This window comes from Callorhinus ursinus, unplaced genomic scaffold, assembly GCF_003265705.2.
Source record: "Callorhinus ursinus isolate GAN/ISIS: 27379988/994484 unplaced genomic scaffold, GSC_fseal_2.0 scaffold20, whole genome shotgun sequence".
In the NCBI taxonomy this organism is placed as follows: domain Eukaryota; kingdom Metazoa; phylum Chordata; class Mammalia; order Carnivora; family Otariidae; genus Callorhinus; species Callorhinus ursinus.
Window position 1 is genome coordinate 24,084,847 of NW_027397082.1, and position 13,815 is coordinate 24,098,661.

Below are 13,815 nucleotides of genomic sequence, written 5' to 3' on the forward strand. Positions count from 1 at the left end.
GTGTAGAAACACAATTGATTTTCGTGTGTTGATTTTGTATCCTGCGGCTTTGCTGGACTCCTTTATTATAACGATATTTTTGTTTGTGGGTCTTTAGGATTTTCTATGTATAAGATCATGCCATTTGTAAACAGAGATAATATTCCTTCTTCCTTTCCAATTTGGATGATTTTTATTCCTTTTCTTGCCTAATGCCTAGGCTAGGACTTCAGTACTATGTTGAACAGAAGTGGTGAGAGTGGGCATCCTTGTCTTTTTCCTGAGCTTGGAGGAAAAACTTCTAGTTTTTCACCGTTAAGTATGATGTTAGCTGTGGGCTGGTCATGCATGACCTTTATTATGTTGAAGTGATTTCCTTCTATTCCTGATTTGTTTAGTGTTTTTATCGTGAGAGTATGTTGAATTTTGTCAAATGTGTTTTGTTTTTTTATCAACTGAGCTGACCTTGTGGTTTTTATCTTCCATTCTGTTAATGAAGTAATAATGCTTATTACATTGATTGATTTTGGTATGTTGAGTCATCTTTGCATTCTAGGAATAAATCCCACTTAGTCATGGGTGATTAATCATTTTTAATGTGCTGTTGAATTCCGTTTGCTGAGGATTTTTGCATCAATACTATTAGAGATATTGGTCTGTAGTTTTATTTTCCTGTGGTACCTTTGTCTGGTTTTGGTATCAGGGTAATGCTGGCCTCATAGAATGAGTTTGGAAGTGTTCCCTCCTCTTCAGTTATTTGGAAGACTTTGAGAAGGATTGGTTTCACTTCCTCGTCTTCTTTTTTTAAGATTTATTTATTTATTTGAGAGAGAGAGCGAGAGCGCGTGAGCTTGGGAGGGGAAGGGGCAGAGGGAGAGGTAGGAGAGAGAGAGAATCCCAAGCAGACGCCCTGCTGAGTGTGGAGCCCTACATGGGGTTCAATCCCACAACCCTGAGATCATGACCTGAGTCAGACGCCCAACCAGCTGAGCCACCCAGGTGCCCTGGTGTCAGTTCTTCTTTAATTGGTAGAATTCTCCAGTGAAGCCATCTGGTCCTGGGTTTTTTGTTCTTGGTAGACTTTTGATTACTGAGTCAATCTTGTTATTTATTATAGGTCTGTTCAGATTTTTTCCTTTCATGATTTCATTTTGGTAGGTTGTATGTTTCTAGGAATTTATCTATTCTAGATTATCCAGTTTGTGCATATTGTTCATAATAATGTCTTTTGATCCTTTTTATTTCTATCAGATCCACTGTAATGTCTCTTCTTTCATTTCTGTTTTTTTTGTTATTTGAGTCTTCCCTCTTTTTCTTAGTCTAGCTAAGAGTTTGTCAATCTTGTTGATTTTTTTTAAAAAAACAAACTTAGTTTTGATGATGGTTTTCTATTGTTTTTCTCTTCTCTATTTTGCTTGTTTCTGCTCTAATCTTATTTTCTTCCTTCTGCCAACTTTGAGTTTAGTTCTTTTTTCTTGTCCCTTGAGGTATAAAGTTTGCTTATTTGAGAGCTCTCTTCTTTATTTTTTTTTAAAGATTTTATTTATTTATTTGAGAAAGAGAGAATGAGAGAGAGCACAAGAGGGAAGAGGGTCAGAGGGAGAAGCAGACTCCCTGATGAGCAGGGAGCCCGATGTGGGACTCGATCCTGGGACTCCAGGATCATGACCTGAGCCGAAGGCAGTCGCTTAACCAACTGAGCCACCCGGCGCCCTTAGAGCTCTCTAGGCGCCCTTAGAGCTCTCTTCTTTTTTAATTAGGTGTTTACTGCTGTAAAGTCCCCTCTTAGCTTTTGCCACATTACATAATTTTTAGTATGTTGTTTTTTTTTCATTTTCATTTGTCTCAAAATACTTCCTAATTTCCTTTGCGATTTTTTCTTTGTCCCACTGGTTGTTCAGGAGTGTATTGTTTAGTTTCCAATTTTTTTTTTAATTTTCCAGTTTTCCTTCTGCTATTGATTTTTTCATTCCATTATGGTTAGAAAAGATACTTGGTGATTTCAGTCTTCCTAAATTTAAGATTGTTTTGTGGCCTAACATATTTTTGGAGAATATTCCATATGCACTTGAGAAGAATGTGTATTCTGCTATTCTTGGGTACAGTGTTCTATATGTCTGTTAGGTCCAATTGGTCTACAGTGCGATTCAGTTACCTGTGTTTCCCTATTGATCTTCTGTCTAGTTGTTCTTTCCTGATTTGGCTTTATTCCATGGTATGGATGTCCCACAGATTGTTTGACCATTGACCCATTGAAGGACATTTGGGTTGTGTCTTGTTTTCAGCTCGCTGCTATAAACATTTATGAACACATTTTTGTGCAATCATAAATTTTTATCTCTTTGGAATAGAGGCCCAGGTAGTTAGTTACATGTACATGTTTAATTTTATAAAACTGCTAAACTGTTTTGCAGAGTGTACCATTTTACATTCCTACCCACAGTGTCTGAATAATCAAGTTTTTCCATATCCTCTCTAGCGTTTGGTGCTGTCACTATTTTTGTTTTAGCCATTCTCATGGGGATGAGTAATATCTTATTGTGGTTTTAATTTGCACTTCCCTAGTGGGTAAAGATGTCAGACATCTTTTCACGTGCTTATTTGCCATCAGCATGTCCTCTAGTCCTTTTTCGGGTATCCAGTTTCAAATCCCCCCGGCTTCTGAGCCTCGGCTGCTTTTTCAGAAGCTGCCACCCTCTAGGGAAGAGGGACAGTACGCCCGATAGGGCCACAGAGCAAACGTCAGATGGCGGTGCAGGGTACCAATGCAGACGGATAGGTCTGTGCGCAAGCGCGGCGTCATCTGTGGGGAACAGAGCTCTGTCTACCCAGCCCGCCAGGCCGCCTCCCAGGTCCAAGGAGGCAGGCAGTGGCCCCCAGCAATCTTTCTCAGCAAGTTGAACCACTCCGTCTGTAGGGCTGAAGCCACTCTTACAAGTGCAAGTCAAGTATGCCAGTGACATTCACTCACTCACTGCCCACCCATCCACCCATGTGTCATTCATTCCCATTCCCTTTTAAAAAGAAAACAGGTATATGGGTGAATTTAGGGGTGATTCTCCCCAGGTTACCTCTCCCTCTCCTCTTTCTTTCCCTTTCGTGGTCAGCCTCCTGGGCACTTGGGTTCTCAGGTCCCCGGCTGGAAGCAGAGTCAGCTGCGTCGATGAAAGCTCAGAGAATGAAAGTGCTTTGCTGCTGCCGGGGAAGGTCAAAACGGAAGTAGAAAGACTCATCAGCGGGTCACTTGTGCCGGCTGCAGTGGGGGGGAGGGAAGCCAGCCACGAGCCCTGTCCACGGCCGCTGGCTGGCCTCTGCCTTTGAGGGGGTGATGGACAGGGACCCCAGGCAGGTGATGGGCCACCTTGAGGAGTGGTCTTCACCAAGGTGGGAGTAGAGTCCAGTTTCCCCACTCTGCCTCTGAGACCCCTGAGGTTACTCAGGGCTACTCCTCACTCCTGGACAGGAGCGAAAGGTCTGCCGACCCACACGGCCTCCACTGCCACCACTGGAGGTGAGTGGTGGCCTTGTTACTGCTTAGTGGTGGTCAGGGTCCTCACTTCCCACCAGGCCTTTTTGGTCTTATTATGAACGTATGCATAGGGATGAAACTCAGGCTTCCGACTGAGTTTCTGATGCCACCCCAGAGGGTCCCTGCGGTGCCTCATCCCCGCCTGGTGAGGGTCGAAGGCTAGACTTCCCACAGGCCTCTTCCTACATTGGCTGGAGGAGAAAGGTTCTTACCTCCCAGTGTTGCGTCAGGCTGGCCGCCCCTTTCTCGGTCATTTGGTTAGAGAGAGAGCAGGTCCTTGGAGCTTTTGTCTGAACTCATTGCCCTTTCTGGGTTGCTGCCTCTTCAGCTTCTTGTCTGGGATCTGTGAGGCAGAAAGGGAACTCCAGGAACTCACCAAGGTGTTCTTCCTTGGGTTCCAAGCCCCCTATCTGGTGTGCCTTCTGCTTCCTTCCCAGTCTCATGTTCCTTGTATATGTGATGTCCAGGGATTTTAGTTGTACTTAGTGGGTGGAATAGGGAAAAATATGTCTACTTCATCTTCTGGGGGAGGGTTTTTTTTTTTTTTTAAGATTTTATTTATTTGAGAGAGAGAGTCCGAGCTGGTGGAGGGGCAGAGGGAGAGGGAGAAGCAGGCTCCCCAGTAATCAGGGAGCCCGACAGGGGGCTCGATCCCAGGACCCCGGGATCCTGACCTGAGCCAAAGGCAGATGCTTAACCGACTGAGCCACCCAGGCGCCCCTGGGAGAGAGATTTTTGTGAAGAGAATATCTTCCCCCTGCCTGGATGCTTCTTACAATTCAAGTAATCCTCCTTTTTGTCCCAGACTTTGTCACACACACACAGGCTGTTTTAGGGAGGAACCAAAGTTGATTGACTATGTGAGAAGACGTGCCATTAAGGTTTATCAGCAGTGGGGATTTTTTTTCTTACGGCCTGCTTGTTTTAGTTGGGATTTATATACGGATTATCAAGTTGCTGCACAGGTGCTGGCTCCAGCTTTTAAAAAAATTAAAGAGCCCCTCATGTCCCCAGTCTGGCCACCTCATTATTTCGACAGAACGGACTTTCATCCCAGGGCTGCTGTGTGGATCCATGTCCCAGAGTCAGGGGGCTGCTGTTCTCTGGTCCTTTGTGACCTTCTGACCTTCCCCCTAGCTGCTCCTTTGGCTAGGACAGGTCTGGGAGTCACACAGGGTCAGCAGGCTCAGCCTCCAGAATCCTCCTCTGCCAGACGAGCTGACTGGAAATTTCTTCTCATTCCAAGGACCACTGGCATCCTTGAATACCTGGCTCTCATGGGGGACAGGCCTGGGGGTCCGGGGCTAAAAGAGTGGGAGAAAATATGAAACATGTAAGTAACATGTTAATAAAACATTAAACATTCCACACCAAGTGTGACTCGGGGAGAAACAAGACCTAGGAAACAAAGAGTGTAAAGTCTAGTTAGCCCAAAGGAGTTGAGTTTTTTGTGTGTTTTTGTGAAGGAGTTGAGTTTGATTGAAAGCTTGTATTTTGTTATTAAATGGTAAAGACTGGGTTCAGAAGAACATGGTAACTTTCAGTGCCCCCTCCTACTTTTTTCCCTGGTGACTCAGTCATGTCCATTATATTTTTGAAACCTTAATCACTTACAGAATTCTTTCTTCCATTGTTGTTAATAAAAATGAGAATGCTTTTTTTTTTGCTCCATTTCGTAGGCATGTTTTTGACCTAGAATTACTTTTGTAACATATTCAGGATATTATTTTTGTTTTTGTTTTTTTAAAGAATTTTTTTTTTTTTAATTCCTGTGTAGTTAAGTGTCCTCTTAATTCCCATCACTTGTTTGCCCCACCCCCTCACGCCACCCACCCACCACCATCAGTTTGTTCTCTCTGTAGTTAAGAGTTTTGGGTTTATCTTTTTTATTCTCTGTTTTATTGATGATACTGTTTTTGAATTAGGTGTATCAGTCCTTGAAATAAGGAATGGATATTGAATGTGTTTTATAAATTGTCAAGTGGTAGAACAATATAATCATTATTGGAGAATAAATAGTAAATTGTTTTCCTTTTTTTAAAATCACAGAAATACTTTACAAAACTATGTGTTGGAAGAATATGTGACGACCTTGTGGTTTGAGCTTTGTCATTTTTAGTGTTCCCTTGGTGGCTTCCAGACATAACCACATACACCAAAGAAGGGGAAGAATTCTCCCAAGAACATTCCATGGTCTGATCTTGATTTTAAAATAGTTCTAAGTGTAATAGGAAAAAATATTTATCAAAAATAATGTAATATGTTTATATAAGGCAAGCTCAGAACTCAAGACCCACAGAGAGAGTCAGGCATACGACTCAACAGGGATGAATAGGTGGGCCAAGGGGAAGACAGTGGCCGTTTGTGAAGACCACTCCTCAAGGTGGGCCCATCACCTGCTCACAGGCCCCAGCAGGTGGGAAGGAGAGAGACAAAGGCAGGGACCAGCCAGCGGTGTGGACAGGGCTGGTGGCTGGCTTCCCTCCCCCCCACTGCAGCCGGCACAAGTGACCTGCTGATGAGTCTTTCTACTTCCGTTTTGACCTTCCCCGGCAGCAGCAAAACACTTCATTCTCTGAGCTTCCATCGACGCAGCTGACTCTGTGTCCAGGGGGACCTGAGAACCCAAGTGCCCGGGAGGCTGACTGGGAGAGAGAGAGAAAGAGGGGTCCCTGGGTGGCTCAGTGGGTTGAGTGTCCAACTCTTGATTTTGGCTTAGTTGTGATCTCAGGGTTGTGAGATCAAAGCCCCACGTAGGGCCCCTGTGCTGGGTGGAGCCTGCTTGGGATTCTTCCTCTTCCCTCTGCCCCTTCCCCTGCTTGCATGCACTTGCTCTCTCTCTCTCTCTCTCTCTCTCTCCAAATGGATAAATAAAATTTTAAAAAATATATAAAAAGAGAAGGAGAGGGAGAGGTAACCTGGGGAGAATCACCCCTATAATCACCCATATACCTGTTTTCTTTTTAAAAGGGAATGGGAATGAATGACACATGGGTGGATGGGTGGGCAGTGAGTGAGTAAATGTCACTGGCATACTTGACTTGCACTTGTAAGAGTGGCTTCAGCCCTACAGACGGAGTGGTTCAACTTGCTGAGAAAGATTGCTGGGGGCCACTGCCTGCCTCCTTGGACCTGGGAGGCGGCCTGGCGGGCTGGGTAGACAGAGCTCTGTTCCCCACAGATGACGCCGCGCTTGCGCATAGACCTATCCGTCTGCATTGGTACCCTGCACCGCCATCTGACGTTTGCTCTGTGGCCCTATCGGGCGTACTGTCCCTCTTCCCTAGAGGGTGGCAGCTTCTGAAAAAGCAGCCGAGGCTCAGAAGCCGGGGGAATCTGGGCCCAGGAGGCTGGGCTGCCATTTCCCCGGCACACCCCCTGGGAAGGTCCCCTGTGACCTCATAGGAGCAAGGAGAGGGTGTTGCACGTTGATCTGTTTGGCAGTTTCCCTTCACGCCCTCATCCTGCTGAGCCCGGGGCCCTGTGCCAGGCACTGATGGGTTGGGAATGTGCTGGTGAACAAGACACACCATGCTCCTGTCCTCCTGGGGCTCGCTGTCTAGGGGGAGAGGGGCAGTGAGGAAACAGACAGATGGACCTAGAGTCCGTGGCACGAGGGTGAGATACAATGGGGGCCGGGGTGGGGGGCCCTCCGGGGAGGGACATCTGAGCAGAGACAGAAACGAAGATGGGAGGGGAGCGCAGCCCCCATGGGGCGACCTGGACAGAGCCCTCCAGGCGCAGGGAGCAGTTAAGTGCAGCGGCTCTGAGGCTGCCGTGTTCTGGAACAGCACAGAGGCTGGTGTGAGGAGAGCCGAGCAGGCAGGGGCTGGCTGGCAGGCCGTGTGTTTGCAGAGAGAAGCAGGGCGGCATTCTTCAGGGCCTTTCTACGTTTTGTCATGGAAATTTACTCCAAAGGAGATGAAATTGATTAAACTAGTATTTTGTTATTAAAACTGTAAGTATTTGGTTCTAAGATGAGAACACTTGGAGCCACATCACGACACAGTGTGATTCTTGTGTTTAGTAGGTCGCTGTGGCCTCCTTTTGGAAATAGGACTGTCCCAGGGCTAAGAACAGCAGTGCAGGGACAAGCGACAAAGGTGGTCCATTGTGCGGGTCCGCGGTGGCTGCCTGGACACACAGTGGGGGTGGGCGTGCTGAGAAGGGGGCTCGGGACAGACTTTGCAAACAGAGCTGACTGGAGTCTCCTTCCGTTTTACCCCTTCCCAGACCAGGCAGCCGAGGCTCCTGGAAAAGCCTGGAAAACAGGTCCTGGGGCGGGGAAACGCGGCCCCAGCTTGGCCTGTCCTGCCCTGGGGAACCGAGCACAGGGCACTTGGTGATTTTCACCCTCACCACCAGCCCTGTGAGCTGTGCAAGGCAGAGACTGCCGTCTCGGAGCCCTTGGCCCTGAGTGCTGCAAGAGTTTATGGAGACCGTCACTCGCTGACAGCACTTTTGAAAGACTTCCATATCGTCAGGAAGAAAGAACACTGCTTCCTGCTCCGTGAGGAGCATGCGTGTGGCCCGTACTGAGGGGACCCAGCCGAGCTTGCGGCGGTCAGGTTGTGGTTGACGTTTCTCCTCTTCTGAATTCTATTTTGACATAATATTGTTTATGTAATTAAGAAAGAAGTGCAGCATTCCCTTTCCACAGGATTAGGCCAGAAAGTAATCTCATTAGTGAAACTCTTTGGGGAAAATAGCCTCTGACTGCATTGAAACAGCAACCAGCTCCGACAGCGGGCACCTCATCACACTGGCAGGAGGTCTGCGGCTGAGTTCAGAGCGGGTTCTGTCCAGTGAGGTCCTTTCTAGCCACCCTTTGATTCAGGACTGTCGTCACTTGGAAGGGGGTGCCTGGCGAATTTTTTTTTTTTCTAACTTCTGGCATGTCCTAACGAATTTCCAAACATTCTTTACAGCTTAGACCATTCTCAGCCTCCAAGCGGACTCGTCATCGACAAAGAATCTGAAGTTTACAAGATGCTTCAAGAGAAACAGGAGTTAAATGAGCCCCCCAAACAATCCACTTCATTCCTGGTTTTGCAGGAAATCCTAGAGTCTGAGGAGAAAGGTAATCCACCCTGCGTGCATGCATGGGTTCAGAGGCTCTTGGGCAAGGTCTGGGTCAGGGTCAGTCGTGGCTGAAACAAAGGTGAGTACAGCCCTGAGCGGGTGGAAGAAGCACATTGGAAAGCATGGCTTTGAAACTGCTAAAAGCTCAGAGAGAGAGAGAGAGAGAGAACAAGCTCCCAGCCACACCTGCCCAGCTGTTTGCTGTCACATGAGCTTTAGGAGGCTGACGTCAGGGTGAGCTTGACTCTTGTGGGATTCTATTCGTCTGTCCCTTGGCCATTTGTTTGGTTTAAGCCTACATCCCATGCTTCTGTGGTGGCTGACGTGTGTGATTGGGTGAAGGCCATGGGCTGTGACAAGCAGAAGGAAAAGGAATCAGCAACACAGAAGCTGGGTGCAGGGCGGTGCTTTTGTTCTTGCTCTCGGGTACATGGACTCCTGAAAGCCAGAGAACCCTCCAGTTTGGCCACATCCTCCCCGGTGACCTTTCTGGGCCTGTTTTCTCCTCGGTCAGTCAGGGGCCAAAATCCTCTCCTCTAAGCTTGGTGTGAGGGTCCAGTGTCCTCACGGCACAAACACCCCCCACCATGACCAGCATACGGGAGGTGCTTCATGCCTGTGATTTTGTTTGCAAACCTTTCAAGAGGCACAAGGTCAGCCTCAGCTCATCCAGGGAGTGAGCCTGATGCCTGAGGCACCGGGGACCACCCGTGTGGCTGTGCCTTGCGGACAGCCCCCCACACTCAGCTCTCTGGCCTTCCCTGAGACGCAAGTGTTTCACCGGAGGCCTGCTTTCCCTTGTTCTCTCTTCCTTTCCCAAAGTGCCCTCCTGTGAAGACAGAGCTGGTGAGGCAGACAATGAAACCTGCTTCACCCGCCCCAAGGGAGGGAGCGACTTGCTTGCTCGGGGCGACCAGTGAGGGCCACAGCTGAGCGCCCTCTGCAAGAGTAACCTCCAGTCCCCAGGTCCCCAGCTCCAGGTTTGGCTTCCTGGGAGTTCTTCTTGAGCTGAGAGTTCCCTACTGACAGACCCAGACCCAGGCTTCTTAGAGAAATTGACAGTTTAGGAGCCCAGGAAGTTACGGGAGAAGTTTTCTTATGCTAAAAGGGCATTGTTCTACCAGCAGTTTCCCCCCTTTGCTTGTTGTACCTGTGCACTTTGGAAGGAATGAGTCATATTCTGTATGAAGTTCCAGTATTAGGGCCAACAGACAAGTGATTTGGGGATCAACCCTAGAGGATACCCGTTTTATCAAAACATGTGAGAAACCACAACTTATCTACTCTGAGTAAGTGGGTGCAAAACCCTTCAATTAAGAGAGGAAAAGTCAGTCCATTCCTGCCCAAATTAGGACATAGACACGGCAGAACTCATCTAGTCAAATACCCTCGTGTCACAGAGAAGGACCTACAGCCCGGGCTCACCAAGCTGCCCTGAGGTGGCAGTTCCATGCTCATCAAGATCTGAATTCCTTCCATCTTGTGCTCCATCTACCAAGCCTGTGGCTTCCATTCTCAAGGTTACCTCATGGCTCTAGTTGGCAGCTGGTGCTCCAGCCATCATGACCACATCCAGGCACCAGGAAGGAAGAAGGGCTGAATGGGGACTCCTTTCAGACCAGCCAGCTTTTTCTTTCCCAGAACTCCCACCCTAGCATTCCATTTAATTTGACCAGAATTTAGTCACATGGCCACATCCAGTTGCAGGAGAGTCTGAGAATTACAGTTCTGTCCTCCCTGGGATGGATATCTTCTTGCTCCAAAGAAAATTTTGCTAAAAAGAAGGGAGATAATGGATCTTATAGTCTCTTCCATATTTCTTAATATGTAGTTGCAGTAAATTTTTACAGAATGAAACAGTGTAAGTTCCAGTTCATACATCTACTGCATGCAAAAGGCTCTTGGGCCAAGGAGCTCACACGCCTGTTTTTATTTGAGATGTAATGGTCAAACTTCAGGGCAGTGTCTGGTACATCGTAAAGCACTCAGTGAGGGCTATTGTCATTTGAGAAGGCCTCGGGTTCATAAAGTAGCACTGCCCTTGCAGCACTGACATCCAGGATCTGCCTGTGACCCACCTGGAGAACACAAGCGGGTTGCCCATCTCTCTAAGCCCTAGTTTCTGCACATGTCCAGGGAGGCTAATAATGGCTACTTTTTTTTAAAAAAAGATTTATTAGAAAGAGAGAGAATGAGCAGGGAGGAGGGGCAGAGGGAGAGGGAGAAGCAGACTCCCCGCTGAGCAGGGAGCCTGATGTGGGACTCCATCCCAGGACCCTGGGATCATGACCTGAGTCGAAGGCAGATGCTTAACTGTGACTGAACCACCCAGGCGCCCTTCACAGATGGTTTGGAGCATTAAGGGAAATGGTGCACATAAAGTGCCAGGCCCACTGACGGTGAGGCCCCACATGGGAGGCTTGGCTGCAGTAGGGTTTGGTGATAAACCTCCAAAAGATTCAATGTGGGTCTTCTCCTTTTGGATGAAATTCAGCCTCTGGACTAGGAGAAAGGGTCCTAGGTTTCTCAAACTTCATCTTACTCTGGATCAAATTCTAGATTTGCAGGGAACAAGGAGGCTTTTTATTCTTTATTTTTGAATTGTGGTGAACTGCTAACATAAGATATACTGTCTTAACCATATTCAAGTGCACAGTTTGGTGGCATCAGCTACATCCGTACCATTGTGCAACCATGAGCACCACCCACCCGCAGAACTCCCTCTTACAGAACTGAAACTCTGTACCCATTCATCACTAGCTCCTCATAGCCCCCTCCCCCAGCCCGTGGAAACCACCACTCTACTTTCTGTTTCCATGAATGTGACTGCTTCAAGCACTTCCTGTGAATGGAATCATACAGCATTTGTCTTTTGTGACTGGTATGTTTCACTTTGCATAATGTCCTGAAGGTTCATCTGTATTGTAGCAGGTGTCAGCATTCCCTTCCTTTTTAAGGCTGAAGATTCTACAGTGTGTCTGTAGCACATCTTGTTTATCATCCATCTGGCCATTTAAGGGGAATTTTAATGAGAGGAGACTTGAAGGAAGCATCAAGGACTGAGAAAACAGTGGACGCTGGGGGCTCTGAGATGAGAAAGCTGGAGACTTTCTCAGGAAGTATCAGGGTGTGCAGGGTTGCAGAGAATCCTCACATGGTCTGGAGTCAGACCATGGAGGACCACCAGGTGCTTGAGGACCATGAATTTGGTTCTTTGGTAATGTGGAGCTCTGGAAGGTTGCCGAGCAGTGAAGCGGACAGAAAAAAAGCTGTGCCTTACTGAACCCATTTTTACTTTTTTCCCAGAAAGCTTTGACATGCAAGTTTCACTGGAAAAAGAGAAATTTGGAAATTTTTATAGCTTCCCAGAGCCCAAAGGGCGCTAATATTTTTACTGTAAGCTTGTTGAGAAGGACAAAATGACATTTCTTTGAGATTGCGCTGTTGGCTGTAAGGGAGAGAAGAAAATGGAGCCAGCAGGTGGCGCTGCAGGGCTGAACACAGCGCCGGCTTAGTCCTGCACAGGGCTGCCTCCTCCCATGCTGTGCCCATTTTCTCTCTCTCTCTCTCTCTCTCTCTCTTAAATCTTGTCTGCGCTCAACCTGGGGCTTGAACTCATGACGTTAAGGTCAAGAGTCTCATGCTCTACTGACTGAGCCAACTAGGTGACCCCTGTCCCCGCCCCAGGCCCAGTTTCATCCAGTTACTTCTCTTTGTTTGGAGAAGGGATGTGGATTCTCCTGCCAAGTGGGGCTCTCCTATTCCTCCTTCCTTCTCTCCTGCCCTCTTGCAAATGCAACCTATAAATTTTCTGCTGGTCAAATGAATTGTGAAAAACAGCCCCATCACCTGAGACCACAACCCCACCCAGCTGGTTCCCTGGGCAATCAGTTTCCCTTCCAAGCCATCTGGGTACGCAGAGATGCCACAGAGTTGCCGTGTTTCCTTCTTTCTCAGGGCAGGCAGTCTGGGTGGCTGCAGCAGCAGGAACCCGCACATGAGGAGGGAGCCTGTTGAGGATGCTTAGAGGCATGAAGCTGGCCACCCGGGCCCTTCTGAGATTCCTGTAGGGAGCCAGGATTAGGGTGACAGGAGGGAAGCATTTGCCCTTGGGTACAGATTTAAGGGGGCACCAAAAACTCAACAATCAAGACAAAAATGATACTTCATTGCAGTGTTTTTTAAAATCACAATTAATGCAAAAAAAAAAAAAAAAGTCTGTAATGAACCAAGTTGAGACTGGGGCCAAGGAAGGGAGGAAGTTTGGGGAAGGCAAAAAGGGACTTGGACTTGGGGTGACCAAAGCACCACGGCAGCTAACCGGGCAGCACCAAGCCTTCCCCCAAGCCTAATCGTGGAGCTTATAGCTAGAAACAGTGGAAACCCTGGGGCCTCCTAACCCCTGCTCCTCTCATGTGCCGCCAGACGGACATCTGTGTCCATCAGTTCCCTAGTGCACTGATGGGGGAACCCTGAGAGGCCACGCCGTCCACACCCCATGTTAGGGCCATTTAAACAGGCTGCTTTTTAAATATTCCCTCGTGCTGTTCTCCATAAGGCACCAGAATCTCCCAGGCTGGCTGGCCCCTGGCGTCAGCCCACAGTGGGCTGCAGAATGCACTTCTTGTTCGTGTTCCATGAGGGCTGCTGGTCGGGCTGTGGGTTGGCCCGGTATGGTGGGGCTGGGCCTGGCTCCGTGAGTCTTCCCATGCCAGGAGCCCAGCACAGGGAGGCGACACTCTTGGGGCCTTGCTGCTAAGACACGGGTCGGAAGCCCATGGGGACAGGACCAAACCACACAAGTGCTCCTCATGCCTCTGCCAGAACAAGGCTCACATCTGCTCCCATGCCATCGGCCAACGCAAGTCATGGGGCCAAACCCAAAGTCTGTGGCGTGGGGCGTATGCTCCACCAAGAATAGGGTTTCCCAGCTTGATGCTGTAGACATTTGGGGCCAGATAAGTCCTCTACCCAGTGGAGCCCAGAAGCACTGCTCTCCAGTTGCGACAACCCAAACTCTTCCCCCCCGGGGACAAAATCACCCCCAGTAGAGAATCACTGACCTACTGGGATGCATGGCAAGGGTAGGGAGGGGACGCACAGTTCTGGACAAAATACACAGTCCACCATCCTAGCCACTTATCAGTGCTCCTTATTTGGATTCATCTCAAGTTCTGGTTCGGAAGCACCAGTCGGCATAGGGGGACCCATTTTCTAGAAGGACA

At 48.3% G+C, this 13,815-nt stretch overlaps 1 protein-coding gene across 1 annotated transcript in view; it reads left to right on the plus strand.

Annotated features, from left to right (window-relative positions):
* The window catches only part of PDLIM1 (PDZ and LIM domain 1), a 46,053-nt gene that overhangs the window by 29,903 nt on the left and 2,335 nt on the right, over positions 1-13,815 (plus strand). Inside the window, exon 5 of the mRNA XM_025880856.2 lies at positions 8,437-8,588. Coding sequence (XP_025736641.1) covers positions 8,437-8,588 — 152 coding nt within the window. The remainder of the gene's footprint in view (positions 1-8,436; positions 8,589-13,815) is intronic.